General features: G+C 34.0%; 2 protein-coding genes across 6 annotated transcripts; both read right to left on the bottom strand.

Moving 5' to 3' along the window:
• Nucleotides 1-263: 263 nt before the first annotated feature.
• Nucleotides 264-1,446, bottom strand: LOC120326137 (H/ACA ribonucleoprotein complex subunit 1-like). Its single transcript, XM_039392374.2, has one exon. It carries the CDS (start codon nt 1,390-1,392, stop codon nt 799-801), a length of 594 nt encoding a protein of 197 aa, XP_039248308.1. The 5' UTR covers nt 1,393-1,446; the 3' UTR covers nt 264-798.
• Nucleotides 1,447-6,561: 5,115 nt separating this feature from the next.
• On the bottom strand, nt 6,562-25,034 carry LOC120325757 (translation initiation factor IF-2, mitochondrial-like). 5 transcript variants are annotated; one of them, XM_078112081.1, is made up of 16 exons: nt 24,846-25,034; nt 17,343-17,533; nt 16,738-16,867; nt 15,714-15,785; nt 15,214-15,325; nt 14,098-14,261; nt 13,220-13,305; nt 12,562-12,702; nt 11,689-11,952; nt 10,503-10,658; nt 9,758-9,861; nt 9,554-9,678; nt 8,985-9,125; nt 8,216-8,377; nt 7,702-7,830; nt 6,562-7,024 (listed from the first exon to the last, which is right to left on the bottom strand). In XM_078112081.1, the coding sequence occupies exons 2-16, from the start codon at nt 17,502-17,504 to the stop codon at nt 6,846-6,848; spliced, it is 2,127 nt and encodes a 708-aa protein (XP_077968207.1). In that variant the 5' UTR covers nt 17,505-17,533; nt 24,846-25,034; the 3' UTR covers nt 6,562-6,845. The 5 variants fall into 5 exon arrangements, with proteins under 5 accessions (XP_077968207.1, XP_039247851.2, XP_039247849.2 ...); XM_039391917.2 differs by lacking the exon at nt 17,343-17,533 and having other exon boundaries at nt 24,852-25,033; XM_039391915.2 differs by lacking the exon at nt 17,343-17,533 and having other exon boundaries at nt 24,846-25,033.
• Between the last annotated feature and the right edge of the window lie 5 nt (nt 25,035-25,039).

The following is a 25,039-nucleotide window of genomic DNA, read 5'->3' on the forward strand; positions in this document are numbered from 1 at the left end:
CTGCAGCCGAAGTAATCCATTCTCCCAAAACTAGCTTTACAGCACAATTTATTATCAGTTACCTGATAAGCAGCATCGTTAATTGATTACTTTAACTTATAGTTGGTGGGAAAAAATGTTAATTGGGTAATTTGGCTTGAAAATTAATTATTACCCTTATAGTATGATTCAGTCTTATTTTTTCGAATTCAGCGATTCGTTCTGACTGCAATACTATCATCTATAATGCCAGACTTTTTCCCATAATCAATAACACCACTATATACACAATCAATAAGAGAAAAATTTATTGACATAATGTTAAAAATGGCAGTTTCACATTTGAACTGAAAAAATTTGATATTTACCTAAAAAGGTACTTTCCATATATCCAAGCAGAACGGAAAACCATTAGTTCAATTTATTATTTGTGCCTATGCATGATTTTGTTCAAGACTCAATAACCGTGATATCAATGAATAACTCTTATTATGATTTAGAAATAGAAGTCGCATTACCCATATATTCAGCATATCAAAAAAAATCTAGAAGCATGTTCCACCATTATCCAAATATGCTTAAAACAGACAACTAATAACAAAAGTTTCCCCAAATAATTGGCTGATATGACTTTTGCATTTGTACAAATACGTAAATTTGATGAGAAAATGCAGTTCGGTCAATACATTATAGAAAAAAAATATTTCAATGTTCTTGTATGATTGAATTTATGAATGCAAAAATAGGAATAAAGCCTTTTGTTCTGGCAATTCACCATTTCAGTGCAATGATTAAAAAATTTCCACACTGATGGAGAGATCACCTTCTACCCCGAAAACCACCACGACCACCCCTAAATCCCCCACCTCGGCCACCCCTGAAGCCTCCACCACCCCGGCCTCCTCTGAAACCACCACCACCTCGGCCCCCTCGAAATCCTCCGCCACGGCCACCCCCCCTTCCACGTCCACCACCTCTTCCTCTACCACCCTTTTGCACAGACCCGGGAGGTTTTGGTAAAAATCTCTGAAGCGGAAGCAACTTCATTGGATCAATGTAAAACTTTGATTCTTTAGAAAAAGAGTTCGCTTTCATATTATCCGCTAGTTTGACGGAGAAACAAAAGTCGCGAATTGGTCCAAATATTTCATCAACTTTTCCGATTCTTGACTTATTTTCCAAGTAAACTGGTGCATTAAAGTATGGTATTTTTTCATTCGTACATTTGCATACAAGTTCATCTTGACAAGTGTGCATCAATTTACCAAGTTCAACGACACATTCTGGTGGTTCGTCTGAATATCTGTTGAAATTTCCTCCACCTCGACCACCTCCTCGTCCTCCGCCACGAAATCCTCCTCTTCCACGATTGTTGAATCCACCTCCACCACGTCCCCGACCACGAAAAGACATCTTCAGCTCAAAAAGCTATGTGAAAAAATTTAGGTGTACGCTGGATGAAAAGATTGGAAATTTATATATGTTAGAAATAATGTGAAAGATAAGCAAGATAATAATAATTATCTAATCATCATCCAATTTATCAATTACATAGTGACCAATTTGATTCATTCCTCGAAGTTTTATTTACATCAACATGAAGCATAAGCCCGCAATTCCAAATTGAATGATTATCAAACAAGAAAGAATTGCTAGCCATTTGACGGACATTTTATCTAAATTTTAGAACGAATATTAAAAGATGATTTTCATTAATGATTTGAGCGCTCCCGTAGTATGAGCACCAAGATGGCAGACAGCAGAACGTAGTAACTACAGGTTAGGTTTAGGGCATAATTTTATTCCAATTATCCTTATTTTAGTTCTATTACAGTATTACGAGTTTGGGAACTAGCCAAATCACTCCCATAGTATTTGCACCTGAAATTATAGCCTAACCTGGTGCACATACTACGGGGGTACCATGGTTTGTCTTCTCAATCTACTGTCCTCATGTACATACTAGTGTCATGTCTGCGAAAGTGACAGACATGATAGGCCTAGACTATTTTTGTTTTTTAGGTTATTCAGTTATTAGATTGAGCTGTGAGGTCGTCGAAGCAACTCGAAAAGTTGACCAGCCTAGAGCATGCTAATAGTAGTAGTAGTAGTATTTTATTTCGTCAACAATGTCAAAATCAAAATACAACATACAACATTTCAAAATTAATTTCCAAGGCATTGTGACGAGGCTGTGACGAAGCGACCGTTAGGTCATCGAGTCAGTCACAGCCTTTAAAAAAATATAAAATTACCATTTTTTAAACGAAATTGAGCTGAAGTAGCATACACCGAAAATAAATTAACAAAACTAACAGAGAGGAAAACAAAAGAAAAAACAAAACTCAATTGAATATGTTTAAACCATATCCAAATAAAGATATGACATTACTGACAATTTGACTGACTAAAAGCTGTTGACTTATACTCAAATATTATTTTATAGAAATCTTTTTTTTTCACAATGCAAAAAATTTCTTCAGCCGGCAAAACTGTATTAAGTCATCCGTAACAAAACACGTGCGAATTGGAGAGTGGTGACTGGAGTCTGACGTCTCATTGCCAAACGTGATCTCCAACGCGTCAAAATGATCATCTTTCTGCAGTTTGTAATGCAAAAATACATTTTTATGGCGTACGTAAAGATTGTTCTTTATAAGTTTTGCTGAAACAGTTTCTGTCTACCTCGTATAAACTAAAATTCCTCTTGTATATTGAACGTCAATATATACAGTACTAAATACAACGATCGCAGTCCGGATGATGCTTTGTTACTTATCGACAAGTATGTTGATAGGTATGTCTGTTTGTTTGTTTGTCTGTCTGGTAGATACACGCGATATCTCCCAGATAGAGAGGGTTGTTAGCATAGAAGTCATATTGGGGGTGTCAAAATAGGGCTGACTCCCGAATGTCTTGTCATAATAAGAATTTTTCTTTTTTTAGGGGTCGGTCGACGTAGTTGACCTTGCAGTCTTGCCCTCCCCCTCCCGAATATATTGTATAATTGTTCTTTTTCATTTATTGTAATTTTACATTTTTTGATATATTCGGGAAATAAATCATTCTCTCTCTCTCTCTGCCTGACAAAATGCGGTCGTTGCGTGTCAAATTGGGGGTGACGAAATAGGGTCGTCGAGTCAAGTTCGGGGTGACGAAATACGGTCGGTGCGTGTCAGATTAAGGGTGACGAAATACGGTCGGTGCGTGTCAGATTGGGGGGGACGAAAATTTAGGGCTGGGCATTTCGAATCGAATATTCGAATCGAATCGAATAGTAAATTATTCGAATCGGTTTAGAGCAAATTTTCGAATCGCCGCCATCTTGTTTTACTCTTTCCGCCAATGGTCGAGGTGAATTTCTCAATTTTGTTTTTCCTTGAAGCCATATTTTTTCAACACAATTCTGACTTACGACTCTTTTCTGTATTGAGGTATTGATGAAAAGGTTTTTTTTTTTATTGTCAGTGATGTATTCTATGTTTTCAGTAATTTATGTGTCTGGAGGACCTAAAATACTAAGAAATTTACATACAATTTTATACCTTCCAAGTATTCGAGATTCGATTCGGTTCGAAAAAATTATTCGATTCGATTCTGAAATCATCAGGTATTCGAAAATGCCCAGCCCTAGACGAAATACGATCGTTGTGTGGTGTCAGGTTAGGGGTGACGAAATACGGTTGCTGCGAAGAAGCCCTAATGATTTGATTTCCGCATGTCAGAATAGTAGCATCACGTTTTGAACTAGACCTATATAATACCAAACACAGCGTATATTCCGGTAATTTTATGAAAAATATATATGTATTACCGGTATAGGTAAAAAATGGTAACCATAACGTCTTATCTCGTTTGAAAAATGACGTAATTCGCTTTTTTCTGGAGTATTAGATGTCTGTCTAGTCCATCTGGCTTGTATTTGGGGTTACCAACTATGAAAAGTTTCAATGAAGGACATAGATTACCGTCATCATTTATTTTATAACTCACAGGAAAGAACAATTTAAAACAATGAAATAAAAATTATATACAAGCTAAAAAGATATATTAAAACAATCTTCATGTGTTTTTCATTTAATGTTTATTTAACATTGACTCAAACAATGTTAATAAAATTGGTATTTCTTTGGCTATTTGAGCCGTACCAAAGCGAAATTGAAAAGATGAATTATAGGCTTGCAAATACATAAACGGATGCGATTTTTTAAGAACAAAACAATATCAAATACAGTACTATAACTATCGGGCAAAACGACGTTGGAAAGAATAAAGGACAATTAGCATATTTTTTAAATTAAATGCGAAAAAGGACAAGGACCGAAAAGCTTAATTAAAGGATTGTCCTTTGAAATAAAGGACGGTTGGCAACCCTACTTGTATTTATCACTCCGATTTGAAATACAAACTCTTTTCAAAATTTGTTTTACATTTTTTACATTACTTTTCTTTATCAATATCCATTATTCAGTTTTTATTAATTGATATTTCCATCTCGTAATCAATATATATTGTTGAACAAAATTTTTTTTTCCATTTTTATTATGTGTGCTGACAACATGACGTCATAATGACACAAAAACATAATCAATTTTGTCCATCAGGCTGATTTTTTGAAACGAACAAACTTGATCTGATGGAGAAAAACGGATGTTATTTTCGGGTTCAGCAGTGCCAAAATACCCCAAATTAATTGCAAATATCTAAACAACATTCAAAAAGTAAAAAATTGTTGGCTAGTGTAAAAGATAATCGGTCACTAAAGTTTATATTTGAGAAAATTTCAAGCACATGCTCCATGACAACTTATCATTATTCAATTTAATACCATTTGCATCTATCTAGAAACTGATTAGCTCCTTTCTACTTCTGACGTAGCAGAAAAAAGGTTGGAACAAACTTTCAAACTCAGAGAAACCGATGCTAGTGTTTTTCGAGCCATAAAAGCAGCCGTTTATGATTCAACTGTAAAAAACAACCAGACTTTGCCTTTATTTTTTAAACTCAGAAGGGAAAAAGATATCTTAAGCAGTGTAGGGGAAAGAACAGCAAACAAAAAGGCTTTGAATAAAGTCTAAATGAAAAATTCGAAAATATAGCTTGCAATATCTATTTTTTAAAATAAATTTATTTTCAGCAATTATTGCTCGGTGTTTAATTACAAGTCTTTCAAATTTAGTTTTGCATATGTTATTCTTGAGAATAATACGTATTCTGGTACTGCTGGCATATAATCCGTATGGTATTTGCTAGGCCAGTGGCACACAAACTGGGGGTACTTAACCCAAAAGAGGATACCTAGACACTTTTAAGGGGGTTTCCGGGTCTTCATTGACGTAACAGTTTATTTTGTAATCGCCATATTTTTCGCCACTTTTCAGAAAAACTGGGCGCGCCGAGTTCGCATCTAGTTAGCAAACATTGTTACATCACAATTTTGTTGGTCTCTCAGAGATAGTAGAGACATGTATTCTTCAATATTTTAGCTGCAATGAAGCTTAATCTTCTGTGAAATAAAAACTGTTGATATGGCATTTGATTTAAGGAGTGCATTCACAACACAAATTAATTTTATGCTGCTTTTTATCTTTTTTGTAGGATTTGTATCACAGTTTGTAAATTAATTTCCCAATTTTAAGCGAACAGTATTACTGACCCCGGAATGCGATATTTGTGAAGCTGATAGTTGACTTTTTTATGCTTTTAATTTTATATCGTGTCCGTGTTACTTTCGTATTAAATAATAATAATTAAAAACTCCGCAAATTGGTAATCTCTCTAATACTCAGTGTTGAGAATTAACGTAACTCAGCTTTGGAATAAAACACTGATACTAAATACTTGAATAAATCGGCAATAATGGCATTTCTACGTGGTCAAAATACTATTTCTCCCCGCCCCCAATATTTCGGAAAATTTTCATAGAATACAAAATTACCAGTCGTACTTATCTGGTTCGACAATTCTAAATTTACAAAAACGGCGTTGGCTCGCTTCATTCAAAATTAAAAAATATGATAATTCTTACCCGTAAGTGGGTACGTGGTACACGACATTTTGGAGACACCCGGACAAGTGGGGCACGAAATTTTTGAGACACCGCATAAAGGGGCACCAAAGTCTTTAGTGCTTAGGGTACCAAAGGGGCATAATCCGCCCCTGGTCGTACTGCTCATTTATTTTTTATATTAAATAAACCTGGTCCTGTTACGTGATCAGCGTGAGAGAGAGATATTGCACTAGAACACAGCGTAGGTATAATTTTACATACGCCCCCTAAACTCTTTGTCTTAATCCTGATGTCATGTGTCGTATCACGAAGCTAAATTATTTTGAAGACATTGCTCCACGTTTTTTATATTGTACGAATTAATTCTATATAGTCTTTCATTGTATGTGTAAATATAATCACGTGCAGCAAATTTTAACCTGCTACTGGCTTAGGGGTATCAGATGGCAAGCTCGTTCCCGGATGTGTCACGCAGCTGAAAACCTGCCGTGAAACTAGTGTCTGTCACCAGTCAATATCAAAATGTGACCAGTCATTTTTTATCTCTTGAATTTCTTTGCAAAATAATAATATACTTAACACTTGATATTTTATTCAAAAATCAAATTATACTTTTGAAACAAAAAATAAAAAAGACATCAAGCACCAACATGGGAATAGGAGAATTCTAGAAATATGAGAAAAATAGATTTTATCGAAACCAACAAATCTGACATTTCGAGCATTTTCCATCCAGCAACACTCTATTCCTGTTTGAACACACATCCATTGACAGTGGAGACAACATGTCTTGGCAAGACATGCATCTTTACCAAGAAACCTCTTGCAGAATCACAGAATAGTCATTCAAAATTTATCAAAATCCAGGAGGCCGCCAGTTGATTTTAGTTTTCTTCATTTCACAAGAATAACTTTGAATTATATCACCAACTTTAATTCCGACTGGACTAATTTCATTAAACATAAGACCATATTCCATATTATCTGAGGCCAGTGTTATCATTGAGTTATGGTGCTGCATTGATTCGAGAACACCTGAAATAAGCAAAGTTACATAAAAAACCCGTTAAATATCTAATGCAATGAGAGCCAAGTCACTACAGGGATAAACAATAGGCATGAGTTGATAGTCAGATAAGAAGATTGAGCACCATCACTCTGATTTTGAGCACTGTACAACGAACGACTGGTGTATCTCCGCCAGTACTATGGAGTCTGGGGAAAATTTGCACTCAAGCACAAACAGAGAACTTTTTGAAAATGACTGACTAGAAGGCAATTCCTGGCTGAGTGAAATTTTGACTCAAGACTCCAGCTACGAACTTGAAAACAGAATTTTTATACGAAAAACCGTTGCACATGCAAGCATTCCTTAATTGCCTCTTGATAATTCTTTGTCAGCTTAATGCTTTGTGATTCTGTACAGAGTTATCATCAATAAATGTCTGTGAATTCAATATTTCAACTCTACCTCTTCGAAGTTTGAAAATACAAATTGAGCTCAGACCCAATATCATATAGAAACACACAAAACAATGACTCCAAAACATGAGCTCATGTAAAATCAAAGCCTTTTTTCCTTAGTATTATATAGTGGTCATAAATATTCAAGACTAAGAGTGCCTGCTATCGCTGTTTGTTTTTTCCATAAGTTTGTAAGGTCGACTATTATCAATGACCTTTTCAGTTCTGGCCTTTATATAACATCTTACCTGAATGTACAACAACATTGTCTCGGAGTATACGATGAAGTTGTTTGCTTTCCAATGTTCCCTGCCTCACAACACATCCTGCAATGAAGTTCTTTTTCACAGGGAACACTTTCATCACTTCTGATTCCCCTAAAAGATATTCAATATGATACTTTATATAATAATGAATTATAAAAAAAATTCAATCTAACTCTATCAATAAGCTAAATAAAAAATTTGAAAGTATATATTGTGCATATATACAGGGTGGTCACTAGAAAAGCAGAAAATTCGAAGGTCAGATGAGAAGGTCGTGCTCACTCATTTCTTTTTCGATACGTCTTTATTTCTTTTAGGTTCTAGGTTGTTTTAGGTTGATACCTTTTAATCTGTATTTCATTTCTGTAATATTCTGTGTAATATAACATATGCCTTTAAAAAACTTTGTGAAATAACCAAATTTGACATAAGTTCCAGACCATATCCTCTTTTAATCCACTTTGGTCTTACATATGATACAGATTTAATCTCTCACCTAATATATTGACGTCTTCAATGATAGGCAATATTTCATTTATTTTGTCGATTATGTCTTCAACAAGGTGATATATTACTTTATGATGAATGATTGGAACAGTATCATTCTCTTGTTTTTTAACTTCTTGAAGAACATCAGTATTGAACAAAAATATTGAGGCTGAAATATGGAAATGGAACCATAGACATTGAAATAAATGTAGGAAGACAGAAACAAATGAATAAGCATTAAAGTAATCTTTCAACTCAATATTTGGGCCATCTTGGTGCAATTAATATATGATTAGTTTGATTTTCAAAATAAAAATGATCTAACGTGAGATGAACATTTCATGTAACATTGACAATACGGCTCATATTCATAGAAAAGTGGATAAAACGACTTGGTTATATGGCAAACCAGTCCCAATCGGATATGTTAATATGTAACCAAATATTTGTTTCAAATGCATGAACTTGATGGTGGAGGAAGCCGTTGCCAACCAACCAGCAATAGCAGCACGTGCAATCCTTCTGCACATAATTATCTCCCACAGGATTCAGTCGAATGAAGTAATCAGAGGCAAGCGTATTTTTAGTTAACCCTTTTTTAAGAAATATGTTCTGAGCCGACTTGTAACCTGTTAACAAATCCATTTTTCAGTCATGTCTAACTAAATTTACCTATTCTATTTACCCATTTGCCTATTCTATTCTGTTGACATATCGATAAATAAACTAGATCATATTGTCATCCCTGAATGATAATATTGATAGACAGCAAATACCTTCTGTACTTTTTGCTATTTCGAGTTCTGACAATGTTAAATTTCCAATTCCATGTTGAACAAGGTTCAGATTGCATTGTTCATCGCAATCATAAGATTCAAGAATTTTCATGATTGCTTCCATAGAACCATCAACATCAGCTAAAAAAATGAAAACCATTTACAGGACAAGCTCACTTTTATGAGATAAATAATATTTTTTTAAAGAGAATTTGCTTGGAGAAATCACGAAAGTAAAAGAAATGAGGTTGTATGCGATCCCTGAAGTGCAGCAACTGGAGCATTGCAAAGGTACTGATTGACAAGAGACTCAAAACAGTTCAAGTCTACACGACCAAGAAAACAGCTATGATGTGGTTAATTCCACATAACTGAAGTATTTGGTATAAAGTTTTTGGCAAGTATGAAGGCTGAAATGAAAGGTTTATTTTTTATAAACAATTTTGTCAAAGTAAGGTGAGGCTTATGCAGGAGAGTAATTTTTTTGTTATTAAATTGGTTATATGGTGATATTTCTCTACCGAATTGCATATACAGTAAATATGAAACATGATTGTTTTGCTTCAGACCTTTGACTAATATATTAAATGAAGGAATTTCATTATCTTTTTTATTCTTGTCAAAAGCTGCTTTAAAACTTGCTGTTTTACGATGAATTTTGTGAGAATATTTCTTTTTCAGTTCTTCATATTCCCTGTAACAAAAAAGTTGATCACAGAATAAAATATATGTCATTCACACTTAGACATATTCACAATTTTTCAAGAATATACCTTTTGTCAGCTTGACGTTTATCTTTCACCTCTTCCCATACATGATCTGATTCTAAATATTTCATTTCAGTTTCCCTTTGTCTAAGAGCTGCCTTGGCTTTTTGCTGCGAAAAGGGTTATTGCCAGTTAAAACTTTTTTTATAAGTTTATTCACGCATTTGCTCTAAACAAGGGCTGGACAAGCATCTCCTAATACAAACAATATGTAAGAAGCTACCAATTTTTAAAGGATCAAAAACTTTCCAGTTGGTCATTGCTTTTTTACACTCTGGGTGAGATGATAGGCATGCTATTCAAACAGGAAATGTGTTATTTGCAATTCCAACTCAGCCATATATCCTGAGTTTAAAACTCAAATACGGTCTCAAATCGGCTTGTACACGCATAACTCTGATCACAATAACAATTCAGCATAAACGTGCATGAATCTGATAGCACGAACGAAATGACATTATGCTAACCCAATTCCAACAGCTACAACTCGTACGGCATGTTACGTTTTGTAAAATCAGCTAATTTGCGAATTTTTATAAATTCACTATTTTAGGGCCTTTTCAAGGGGGGTCAGCTTATATGCGAGGTATATGATAAGTCTTAATGCTTGAACTGCTAGATCATCATGCCCATCCAAAAATTCAGCTTGGTGTAAAAAAATTAGCATGGAACTATAAAAAAGGTTGGGAATGGAAAGAAAGACCATAAAAATGGTAAGACAAATTATAAATTCCATCAGCAAACCACAAACCTCATTTTCAACTCCCAAAACCAATTGCCCTGCAGTTGGTAATGATCGCCATCCCATAATATTAGCGGCTTGACCTGGTTCAATTTTATCAACTTTACTTCCATTGCTATCAAACATTTGCCGCACTTTTGCAATACTCGTACCAGCAATTAAAACCTGAAAATTGGGAGTTTAATTCTATTTACAAGCTGATGAATGAATGTAACAGATGAATTTTTGGTTAGAATACGGTAACTGTGGTATTCCGTTATGCAAAAAAATCAGCGAAATCGAAAAATCATTCAGAATTTCAAATACGGTACATAGCATTTTTAAATATGGAATATAGAATATATTCTGATCTGGGTCATCTTTAACAAATATTTGCATCAACCATCGTAAATTCTAAGAAATTGAATTTAGTGACATAGAATATGTAGTATAACCCAGCAGTTCCCAACCGGGGCCCGTGGCCCACCAAGGAGTCCACAGAGCAGTTGGAGGGGGCAATCATGCTAGCCGCTAAACTGATTTTATATTTATTTCCCTTTACAAGAAAACTCTGTTCTTCCTATTCCAATTGCTTGATAAGGTTATTTCACACAGTGTTTTCACTTTGTTGAACATGAAACGTTTGAACAAAATGTAATTTGGAATCTACCAATCAAAATTACACAATTTAGATATTTGATTCGTTTTGGACATTCCTGGTCAATTTTAAGATTTGAACAGATATTACTTCATTAGTATATTTAGAGCAACGGTGCACAACCTGCGGCCGTCGCGAAAAAAAATGCGGCCGTCCACATACAAAATCCTATGAAAAAAAAGTTTTTGGCAGCTATGCTGGCGTATATTGAAGCAAAACAGAAGCACTGCAAAAAAGTCAGACGACACGATGCGTCACAATCTAGAATCTAGATGGTGTATTTGCTGCCAGTTACCTGACTTTGCAAGTTTATCTGCCCACATGCAAGACCAAAGGAGTCATTAAATTGCTACAATTCTTTGCAAACTTTTATAGAATAAATTCATAAAAATATTTGACATTTTATTATACTTTTGGGGACAAGAAAATGGGGGCGACCGCCCCTCCCGCCAATACCAAAAAGGTTGTGCACCCCTGATTTAGAGTATAAGAAAGTATCAGGAAATGTCAGTATTTTTGTATTTTATTTTATTCAAAACAATTCAATGAAAAACTTACTGCTCCAATTTTAATTGCGCCTTGTTTAAGAACGACGCTGGCCATGTTTCCGTGGTGCTGTTCTTTTTTAGATTCGATGATGACCCCCTGAGCTTGCATAGTGCGATCACATTTTAAATCCAACTGGTCCGCTTGAGCAGAAATGCAATTTACGAGTTTATCTAAACCAATATTTTTTAAAGCTGAAATCCGAACTGCCTGAATATCTCCACCGTTTTCCTCACATTTTATTCCGTAAGCTTCTAATTCATCTATTACCATATCCTGAGAAACAGAAAATTTTCTCAATTTCATTTCACAATAATAATTCTAATTGTCAGCATCTTTAAAATTATAGTTATTGATACACTTAAGCATCATTAGTGAGATGCGAATTATTGACTCAACTAGAGTCTTATTTGAGTGCCTTTTTGAAGACTCAAAGTGATTCTGATTCGAAACATTCATATAAATGACCTTGACTCGAACTTAAGACTAACCAATCATCAGAGAAACTCCATTGATAGGTTCCATTGATGCCGAGAATGATGTTTTGATTACATTATTAATTTCAGTTTGATTTTATAATATTTTCAGTTTAACATTGCAAGGGGGAATTTACTGGTACTTTCGATGTTTCTTATATTTATGCAATTCACTCCTGGATATGAAATATAATATGACTTATAGAACAGCAACGACTCAACTTCATTCTCAAATTTATGGGAGACACAAGACTCTAACTTGGGATTTAGGGAAACAAACAAATTCTCTTGCAGCATCAGATGCATATTTTACAAACCATTGCTAGACAGCAACTTAAATAGTTGGTAAATTTAAAAAAAGACCTCTAAAGGCTTGAAATCGCTAATACTTATACATTAAAACACCTACTGGTCGTGCATCTTTTTTGTCACATTTGTTGGTCGCAACAACAATGGAAGTTTGTGCCATTTTTGCCATATTAATTGATTCAATAGTTTGTTCCATCACTCCATCATCTGCTGCAACTACCAATACTACGATGTCAGTCACCTATAAAGAACAAAAATTTAGAACTGTCAAACATTCAGGTATTAATCCTTGCTTCAGTTTTTGCCTATGATTAGGACTGGGAATTTTAGTGAAAACATTCGAACCATTTAGCAGACAAAATTACCAGTTGCTGTATAATAAACGTGATATAAGACAACATCGCTTCAAATCATGTATAAAACGGTCTTTTTGGCTTGCTATTCTTACAATTCTAGAGCATTTTTATACAAACATGTCCTAGTGTTATTCCAAATTTTCAAAACCTACTTTTCGACATAACTAATGCTCTACCTGGGCACTCTTTCACATTGGTGATGCAAATCAAGTAGTGATATTATGTTGGATTAAAAATCACAAAATAAAAATGTGTGTTAAATATTTTTTCATAACTGTTTCTGGTGAAAGTACAATGGAAATGCGTTTCAACCAAGAGTGACATTTATTAATGAATTAAGCATATAATAACAGTTAACCGATCTATGACATATTGTTTGAAAGATATGATGAAAATTCTAACCTGTGCACCTCTTTCTCTCATTGAAGTAAACACAGAATGACCTGGTGTGTCTAGAAATGTTACAGTTTGTCCTGTGTCAAGTGGAACTGTAAAAAGATGAGATAAAGTCAGAAAATCCAAGAGACACTCCAATATTCAAATTTAATTAACAAATATAGTTTTCAATGTACAAGAAAAATTTAAAAAGAATGCTAACAACACTCAAAAAAAGCACGCTGTATATTGAAGAATGATTCATTCGAAGCAAGATTAATAAAATATGGAACTAAGTATTGAATTCGACTGTTGAAATAATTGTCAGCCACTGCTAGATATAGAGCTACCGTAAACTTTCAGATTCAATTTTTGACACAATTTTGACACAAATCATTGTGAATCATTCTTTCCAAATACTGTAAAGAATGGGCATGTTCTAAAGACTTTTTTCAACTAAATTATTTGATATCTGCAAAATATGCAGGCAGGGATGGCCACTAATTTTCTGTCTATCATAGAAAAGAAATGCTCAAAAAGACGTTTGAATATTCTAAATTTTTCTAAAAAGCAAGAATTTTCGAAATCGAATATAACTAACTTAGATTAAAGTATTCGTATATTTGATTCGAATAGTTTTGGACATCCCTGGAAGATGCATACACTTACCGGTACATTGCATCATATTTGAAACTACAGACTGATTGAAAACACTTTTCCCAACAAAACAATGCAATATTATTATTGATAGAATTACACAAAATTATCTCGGCAAAACATTTCTAAAAAGACTTTTTGTCGTATTCATACGAATGAAAAGTACATAATATATGACTAAATCAAAAGGAACTGTAGCCATCAACATAATGCAATTGTTGCTTCATGGTAAAGTGAATATATCTCACCAGAAAATGCTCCAATACTTTGCGTAATACCACCGGCCTCTCCTGCAGCCACTGATGTTTTCCGTAAAGCATCTAGTATCGTTGTTTTTCCATGATCTACATGACCCATCACTGTAACAACAGGTGGCCGGGGTGTCAATAAAGATTCATCTGTAGTTACTGCTCTGTAAATTCAATTTTAAAACGAGTTAAAGAGTGACATCTCATCTTGAACTATTAGTACTATATGCAACACTAGCAAAAAGCAAATAATAAGTTTTGTTGGACGACAAAAATTGGAGGTGTCATGTTTTGACTTCATCAGAGAATAGATAGGGAGGGATGGTTTGAACAGAACCGTTGGTGGGTGCGTTTACTCAGGGGTTAAAGTGGTAGACTTCACTATGATGACATCGCAGATTAAAAATCAATCCCAAGTTCAATCTCATGCCCAACACCTTGTTCAATGTGCAATAAATTTGGTGGCCAATGCCGAACCTGAAAGAATCCTGTCTTATTGAACTCTATGAGCTCCGTACCTTGCAATGGCCGCTTATGCAAAGCCTGGCTTAGAGCAATGAAGCTGGAGGCCTGGAGCGAAGCCCAAGATAAAAAAAAAGCGAAGCTCTGACCAGAGCCACAGTTTGAATAAACAGTGGCTCTGGAGCGATTGTGATTTCAAACAAGCCTCCTCCAGTGATGTGCAACCTTTTATACAGGAAGGTAAAAAATATGAATATGTGAAACCGCAGGCCGCATCGTCATTCAACAGTCTTTCTAGTAGTTGCATGCATGAAGATTTTGGTTATTGATCTTATGACATGTGTTGTTCGTTTCGCACAAGCTAGCTGTTAGGCCATTGTAACGACGTAAGCATAGATAATAAATTTGACTCACGTATAAGGCTTTGCAACACAAAATGATTGAAATCACTAGTACGTACCAGATTAAACTCAATTAAAAACTCGTTTCGCGAGTCACACATCATTCAAAATTGACACTTTTCCGCAGCCCCACAATTTTTCATTGTTGTGTGCCAAATTTGGGCCCTCGGCCGCAGGTTGCACACCCCTGGCCTAGAGACAATGATAAAAATGCCCTATCGGCAAAGAAACCTATGCATGAATTATCACTTACTGTGCATGTATGTCTTTATCTTTTTTTGTAATAACAACATCTTTGACTTCAAATTTACATCTGTAACCTAATTGCTTTACAATATGAGCTAAATCTTGTCTGTAAAGTTTCTCTGTGGAATGAAATATAAAAAATTTTGTAGTAAGTAATTGTATAAGAAACGAGAGAGCGATAAACAAATACATACACACAAAAGTCTTTTTCCCTACTGTCAAATTGTTTATTGACCACAAAATGGACCTATGGAGTGTTATGTTAAATTGTTTTTGCTGATGAAAAAATCGCCTTTTTCTTTAACTAACTTTTTCATGGTTAAAAATTGTTGTTGTCGCTAGAAGCTATTACTTTCATAGAGTTCGTTTTTCACTTTAAAGTTTTGTGTGATGGCATCATCAAAATTAATAATAGCGCACATTGTGGCGATGCTACTATCACATTTATATCTATTCATCTATAACTTAGTTAGTAACATGTCCATAACAATGAAAAACTCAAATCACCTTTTAAATTAATCTTGTGATATCTTTCTCTTCTGCCATCATGCATTTTGGATTTGATGAAACAAACTTGCTCTGGAATATAAAAAGGCATTAATCTGATTGCAAAATTTATTTCAGTCGATTCGCTAAAATTGGGTTATTATCATCAGTCTGAAAAATTTTCATTTTCGTCTATTCAAATCCATTGAGCCAACTATCGAAGCATGGGATGGCCATAATCGAATACCTGACTATTCCAAATACATTTTCGAATCCCACAAAAGATATATTTAATTGATTTCATTAAAATCCGAGAACTTCGGAATTTAACTTTAGTAATATTATCATAGTAAAGTAGATGTAATTTAGAGATTCCTGACAAAACCTACTTTTGAAAATTCCTTATGATTAACTGCATTCAGTAAGAAATAATGGATAATTTTTGAGATACTGGAAACCAAATAAGAAAAGTACTATTCCACATATTTGTCCCCTTTTTAACGCAAGATGTAAATTAGCACAACGGGGCAACAAGAATATAATATGTTAGAAAAGAAAATTCACGATGTAGTAAAATAGAAGACATACAAGAGCCACATCATGACTAATGATGACAGAGCTACTGAATATATTGATCTATCGGAGAAAGGGGGGAACTTAATCAGTGGTTCCCAACTTTTTTCATCAAATTTCTTCCTTCGCCTATTTGGAATTCTATGTTTCTCCCTCGCTATGCATAAAAACTACTTTATTTGTTCAACCTTAAATGGATCCGAAGCTAGTGTTATGGGCAAGTTGCACTCCCGCTTTTTTACAGTTTATTAGTTTACGGTATGTATGCCAAAATAAGTATTATGATGATAATAAAGAATATTGGTATTACTACAATAAATGCAAAGCACAAATCCTCCCAAAGAACGACAAAATTCCTTCTTGAGGAGGTATTGCTCCCTGATTGAGAAACATAGATTTTCTTAGATGACTCCAGCCGTTTAGATTTTACACAAGTTGAGAGAAATTAAAAAAAGGAAGAATAAAATGTTACCCTCTGTTCTTTGTGCTAACTTCGCAAGATCAGCCACAGTTATACCATCGGGCACAGTCAACATTGGAATTTTTTTCTTATTCAATATTTTTTCTACTTCAAGATCTCTCATTCTTTTCATCTCAGCAAGCTGGAAAAAAGAAATAGGTCAAGTTTTTGCTTTACTAGTTGATCGACAAAGCAACAATGTTCATTGAAGTCCATGAAGGCAAATTCGGCTTTTTGATCAGAGCTGTCGAATCGGAAAATATTACAATCGATAAAAATAAAGTAAAAAAGAATTTTGACTCCGGTTCCAGGTTGTAAAAAACATGAACCCGATGTCTGGAAAAATCAAATTTGGCATATTATGCCTTTTTTGACAGACTATTAAGAACGGTCAGTAAATTTATTAATGCTTTTTGAGTTTCTGAATAGATTTTAGACTTCTTTTATCACCACTGAGAGACTGAAATTCAGACTCTGAGGAGTTTGTAAATACGAGTACACTCAAGTAAAAACATGTCCAACTCTACCTCACAGCCTTGGTTTCGATGTCAAACATTGAAACCGAACTATCTGTGCATAAACCAATACACATCCAAATACAATATGGTAGTATTTACCTTTTTGCTTCGGGCAGTTCCCCGACTTGATTGATATGACCAAGATGGATAACGTTCAACCCTGCATTTTGCAATGCAAGCTAAAGTTTTTATATTTGCTGTGTTCAACTTTTGAATAGCAACTTTATGAAGAAGACATGAGAACCGTATTGTGCCTCTCATTTTGCTTAATCACACACAGGTAGCCTACACTGTGGAATTAGTATCTTATTCTGTTATTTGAATTTTACATAAATCTGTATATAAACATGCATACCCTACTTTTAAAACCGTAAAAACGTGCAATAAATGCACTAAATGAGATAAATTTTAGTTCAGTCAATATTGTATTTCTAAAAACAGCGGGTCTCATGTCAGCATGTAGTTTCGTACCTACCATACTTCTAGTGGGCGTAGAATGACAATTTTTTCACATATCAATCCTAACCCCCACCTGACTACACCATCTAAAAATTGCGTCATCACGACGTCACAGTGACGTAATAGAGCCCTTCAAACTATACAAACTGCCATCCAAGACGCACAAACGAGCACCCGAAATCGAAGAGTTATTTCTCTCGTTTTCTCGTCGACCAACGATTCCAATAGGAGAGATCGTCAGTCCGTTCTTTATTGTAGGCGCCAATGCCATTTCGAGCAATCGTACGTATATTTGGCGAGCTCTATGATGTAATTGTGATGTCGTAGTGACGTAATTATTGGATGGCGTACCGTAGTCAGATGGGGGTTAAGATTGACATATCAAAAAATTGTCACAGGTATTCTACGCCCACTAGAAGTACGATAGGTACGAAACTACACAAGACTTAAAACAGCCAATATTACCTTGAAAGAATAGATTACAGGATACCGGTAGGTACGGTATGCTATGAAAAAAATGATGTTAAGCAATGGTCTCTAATAGATTTCAAATATCGTACATAAACCTCAGTAAACGGGATTTTGAAATCACATTTAGACTAAGCCTTGGGTCTCCCTAAAACCAGGCACTTGCGAATTCAGGCACTTTTTCAGGCACCATTTCAGGCACTTTGATATTTTTTATTTTTACCGTCGTCATTGGGATTTCCAATTTACCTGACAAGATAATTAGACTTTAAACAATTTTTTGCATCCCTATATTGAAATAAAACAATATTATTTCCAATTTATTAGGGTATAAATAATTTTCCAATGGTAAAATGTGGCAACATTAGTTACAAAATATAGAAATCAGGCACTTGTGAAATTTCAGGCACTTGGTCAAAACCTATTTTACAATGTATCTGATTACTCTAAAGCAGAAAATTAAATATATACACTTTGTATGGTTGAATTTGCAACACTTTGGTAAAATACAATACCGTTTGTGACTGATGGAGACGTGTCATATTTCGCAAGTGCCTGATTTTTCATTTTTCTCGGTGACAGTTGCCATATTTTTTCGCAATTATTTTCTTGAATTATTTTCGTCAGCACTTGCTATTCTTTGCTTTCTAACGCAAATTCATTGTTCCACAACAATTTGAGCGTTTTTAATATTGCAATGAGCAATACCATTTGACAACATATGGTCAACCATCGTACTTTCTGGATTTATTTGAAATTGAATATGAATAATAAAATCTGGCAACATCAAGCACAAAATACTAAAACCAGGCACTTGTGAAATTTCAGGCACTTCGTAAAAACCTATTCCTCGATGTTTTTACTTACTTTGAAGCAGAAAACTAAAATATACACTCTTTTGTATGATTGAAATGACGTCTTTTTGGTAAAAAACAAGAACGATTGGGACTGGTCATGAGGGGTCAAATTTCGCAAGTGCCTGATTTTTCATTTTTTTCGATAACAGTTGCCATATATTTTCGCAACATTTTTCTAGATTATTTGCGTCAGCACTTACTATTCTTTGCTTTCTAACGCAAATTCATTGTTCGACAACAATTTGAGCGTTTTTAATATTGCAATGAGCAATACCATTTGACAACATATGGTCAACCATCGTACTTTCTGGATTTATTTGAAATTGAATATGAATAATAAAATCTGGCAACCTCAAGCACAAAATACTAAAACCAGGCACTTGTGAAATTTCAGGCACTTCGTAAAAACCTATTTCTCGATGTTTGTATTTACTTTGAAGCAGAAAACTAAAATATACACTCTTTTGTATGATTGAAATGACGTCTTTTTTGGTAAAAAAGAAAAACGATTGGGACTTGTGATGAGGGGTCAAATTTCGCAAGTGCTGAATTTTCATTTTTTCCGATTACAGTTGCCATATATTTTTGCAATACTTTTCATAAAATCTTTTTCGGCAGAACTTACTAATCATTGCTTTTTAAAGGAAATTCCTAGTTATACAACAATTTCAGCGTTTTTAATATTGCAATGAGCAATATCATTTGACAACATAGAGATAACCATCGTTCTTTTTGGATTTATTTGAAATTGAATAGGAATGATAAAATCTGGCAACCGCAAGCACAAAATACTAAAATCAGGCACTTGTGAAATTTCAGGCACTTTGTAAAAAACCAATTCCCGATGTTTTTGATTACTTTAAAGCCGAAAATCCAAATATACATATTTTGTATGACTGAATTTGGTATTTTTATTGTTCAAAACAAGAAGAACTGTCACTGGTAGGAATGTGGCAAATTTAGCAAGTGCCTGATTTTTTGGTTTTGTCAATGGTAGTTGCCATATCTCTATAATTTTTGTCTTTTTTTTTATATGTTGTTTCCCTATTGCATTATTTTATAAAAGTCAATGTTTGTATGAGAGCTTCACTTGGCATAAATGGAATTAAACTTTTAACATCAGTATCTACATCCGGAAATCGGTATTTAATTAAACCAATCACGCTTTTGCAAAACTATTTGAATATTGTAAAGTTTGAATGACATTGTGTTGTTTATTTTTATTAATTCAAAAGTATGACATATGTATTATTTAAATACGGGTTTAAATTTGACAGATCTGTAAAGAATATTAGTTATTCAGACGACATCTTTATAGTAATGTTCGGAACCCTTGAAATTGGTTTAAAACTTCTTCTAATTTGTTATAAACATTTCGACGTAATATATTACCCAGGTAGCAACAATCGCATTGTTATAAAGAACCTAATTTGTCTTCTGGCAATATTAGTTCGAAATTCCAGTTTTAATTGTTATCGGACGACGATCTTAATAATGTAATTTGGCCTATGACTTCATATAAACTACATAACAGAAACAATTGACTTATGTCGTATAGAATTTTTTATAATACGTTTCCAAGTCACATTATCCCCTAATAGAACATAATTTACCGTTCACAAAATGTATAAAAGCCTGTGCAAAATCTATATTGACAACCAGCGGTGTTCAACCACGGCTACAATAAAGATATTCAATCACTTGCTGTTGCTGTTGTATAATATTCTTTACAACCTGAAGATCTGACTGTAATATATTTTCATGGATAGTTTATGGAATGGATTTCATGGATAGTTTACGTAGAATTATTTGTACATTATTTCATGCTGTAACAGCCAACTGTTAAACACGTAATTCCTAAATAAGAAGAATGACTACAGGATGGTAAATACGAGATGGCAATGTCACCTAAACAAAATTCGCTCGGCGAATGACATCAGGTAGCTGATATGCCCAAAGTTAGGCTTAAAAGCATCGTCAAACGAATGTTACAATAAAAATCCTTCAATATTCAACACGCCAGTAGTCAGTCAACAAATGTTTTTGCGTTATTCAAAAAGTTACAAATATATAAAAACGTAAAACAGTAATTGTTTTTAATGTCACAGAAGCCGTATTAAACTCTCGATTATAGATCTTTCTTCATCAGTAATTGGGGATATAAATTTGAATTTAAATTTATTAAGGAGATAAAACATTAAAAACACAACTTCACAAGGGAAGGGTATGAGTTAACACTAATCGAAGCTTTCAGTTTGAAAATTATTAGAAATATTGAGTATCCAATGAAAATCCTTACTATTTGTTCTATTTTGACATGATATGATTTACGTATCTTGCAATTAGGTAAAACCACAGATCTAAGAATTGAAAATTCTAAATGTCAGTTCTGAAATTAAACATGAAAAGGTTTTGTGTATATTTTGCTACTTTTATATGTCGGGCGTATAGTTTCTTCATGTCGCGAATGAGCATCAGAATAGGTTGTGCAGAAAATGGTGCTCCCATAGTATGTGCACAAAGTTGGCACACAACCCGAACATTAATAGTATCTTGGAGCACATAGGCTACTACGGGAGCGCCCTGAAAATACCCACATTGGCAACACCGACTTACCGAATACAAATTTTACACTTCCACAATTTCGCTTTCGATACTTTCTCACATGTATCATGATACCAACGCTTGCAAACGAAGCATTGATATTGTACGTGCTCCCGTATACATTTCGCACTTTAACAGACACTCCAATTATTATTTTCCAGAAAGCAAAATTCATGCATCGGAATGTCAGAGTATATGAGTGGCGACGATGCAGTGCGACAACGTTCCAAATGTGATTGAATTTTTGTTGACTCCGACTTGTTCAATATTCCATCTGGGCGTTTTGAAGAGGTATGTACTCACTTCAAATATAAATACTTGCACCACCTTCGGGCAGACGTCGAATTGAAATTAGCGATAAGAATAGCACTCAATATACATCGGATTGTCTAAAAAAACATTTTACCGAGAAAGCAAAGTATAGTAAGTACTAAGTTCTGACGAAAATGATTTTATGAAATATATTGCAAAAATATATGGCAACTGTAATCGAAAAAAATGAAAAATCAGGCACTTGCGAAATTTGACCCCTCATCACAAGTCCCAATCGTTTTTCTTTTTTACCAAAAAAGACGTCATTTCAATCATACAAAAGAGTGTATATTTTAATTTTCTGCTTCAAAGTAAGTATAAACATCGAGAAATAGGTTTTTACAAAGTGCCTGAAATTTCACAAGTGTCTGGTTTTAGTATTTTGTGCTTGCTGTTGCCAGATTTTATCATTCCTATTCAATTTCAAATAAATCCAAAAAGTACGATGTTTATCTATATGTTGTCAAATAATATTGCTCATTGTAAAAACGCTGAAATTGTTGTAGAACTAGGAATTTATTTTAAAAAGCAATGATTAGTAAGTTCTGACTCAAATAATTTAGAAAAATTGTTGAGAAAATATATGGCCACTGTCATCGAAAAAAATGAAAAATCAGGCACTTGCGAAATTTGACCCCTCATCACAAGTCCCAATCGTTTTTGTTTTTTACCAAAAAGACGTCATTTCAATCATAAAAAAGAGTGTATATTTTAGTTTTCTGCTTCAAAGTGAATAAAAACACCGAGAAATAGGTTTTTACGAAGTGCCTGAAATTTCACAAGTGCCTGGTTTTAGTATTTTGTGCTTGAGGTTGCCAGACTTTATTATTCATATTCAATTTCAAATAAATCCAGAAAGTACGATGGTTGACCATATGTTGTCAAATGGTATTGCCCATTGCAATATTAAAAATGTTCAAATTGTTGTCGAACAATGAATTTGCATTAGAAAGCAAAGAATAGTAAGTGCTGACGCAAATAATCTAGAAAAATTGTTGCGAAAATATATGGCAACTGTTATCGAAAAAAATGAAAAATCAGGCACTTGCGAAATTTGACCCCTCATCACCAGTCCCAATCGTTTTTGTTTTTTACCAAAAAGACGTCATTTCAACCATAAAAAAGAGTGTATATTTTAGTTTTCTGCTTCAAAGTGTATAAAAACACCGAGAAATAGGTTTTTACGAAGTGCCTGAAATTTCACAAGTGCCTGGTTTTAGTATTTTGTGCTTGAGGTTGCCAGATTTTATTATTCATATTCAATTTCAAATAAATCCAGAAAGTACGATGGTTGACCATATGTTGTCAAATGGTATTGCTCATTGCAATATTAAAAATGCTCAAATTGTTGTCGAACAATGAATTTGCATTAGAAAGCAAAGAATAGTAAGTGCTGACGCAAATAATCTAGAAAAATTGTTGCGAAAATATATGGCAACTGTTATCGAAAAAAATGAAAAATCAGGCACTTGCGAAATTTGACCCCTCATCACCAGTCCCAATCGTTTTTGTTTTTTACCAAAAAGACGTCATTTCAATCATAAAAAAGAGTGTATATTTTAGTTTTCTACTTCAAAGTGTATTAAAACACCGAGAAATAGGTTTTTACGAAGTGCCTGAAATTTCACAAGTGCCTGGTTTTAGTATTTTGTGCTTAAGGTTGCCAGATTTTATTATTCATATTCAATTTTCAAATAAATCCAGAAAGTACGATGGTTGATCATATGTTGTCAAATGGTATTGCTCATTGCAATATTAAAAATGCTCAAATTGTTGTCGAACAATGAATTTGCGTTAGAAAGCAAAGAATAGTAAGTGCTGACGCAAATAATCTAGAAAAATTGTTGCGAAAATATATGGCAACGGTTGTCGGAAAAAATGAAAAATCAGGCACTTGCGAAATTTGACCCCTCATGACCAGTCCCAATCGTTCTTGTTTTTTACCAAAAAGACGTCATTTCAATCATACAAAAGAGTGTATATTTTAGTTTTCTGCTTCAAAGTAAGTAAAAACATCGAGAAATAGGTTTTTACGAAGTGCCTGAAATTTCACAAGTGCCTGGTTTTAGTATTTTGTGCTTGACGTTGCCAGATTTTATTATTCATATTCAATTTCAAATAAATCCAGAAAGTACGATGGTTGACTATATGTTGTCAAATGGTATTGCTCATTGCAATATTAAAAACGCTCAAATTGTTGTGGAACAATGAATTTGCGTTAGAAAGCAAAGAATAGTAAGTGCTGACCCAAATAATTCAAGAAAATAATTGCGAAAAAATATGGCAACTGTCATCGAGAAAAATGAAAAATCAGGCACTTGCGAAATATGACACGCCTCCATCAGTCACAAACGGTATTGTATTTTACCAAAAGGTTGTAAATTCAACCATACAAAGTGTTTATATTCAATTTTCTGCTTTAGAGTAATCAGATACATTGTAAAATAGGTTTTGACCAAGTGCCTGAAATTTCACAAGTGCCTGATTTCTATATTTTGTAATCAATGTTGCCACATTTTACTATTGAAAAATTATTTATACCCTAATAAATTGGAAATAATATTGTTTTATTGCAATATAGGGATGCAAAAAATATTTAAAGTCTAATTATCTTGTCAGATAAATTGGAAATCCCAATGACGTACTGTAAAAATAAAAAAATATCAAAGTGCCTGAAATGGTGCCTGAAAAAGTGCCTGAATTCGCGAGTGCCTGGTTTTAGGGAGACCCCTAAGCCTTGATTCGTTTAACTTTCCATTTAGTTTTATTTTCTTTAATTTTGATGAAATGCAATTTCTCAACTTCAGCTTTTCAATCTAGCCTGTTAAATCAATTTAAATATCATTTTTATTATTGCACCGACCATGATAGCCTACATCACAAAAATACACGCTGTACTTACGCATACCATCAACTCCAACCAAGTTCCAACCAAAGTCCAACAAGTGGCTCATTGCACTTTCGCATTTGTCCATTCGTACGGTACTTTTGCACCATCGTCCCAAGTGCAGTTTCAAGTCTTTTGAGACGTCTAGAGCTGCCGCAAAACCATTTCCAAACCATGGCCGCTATGACCAAACCACACCTCAATGGACC

The sequence above is a fragment of the Styela clava genome, chromosome 4 (assembly GCF_964204865.1).
Source record: "Styela clava chromosome 4, kaStyClav1.hap1.2, whole genome shotgun sequence".
Taxonomy (NCBI): domain Eukaryota; kingdom Metazoa; phylum Chordata; class Ascidiacea; order Stolidobranchia; family Styelidae; genus Styela; species Styela clava.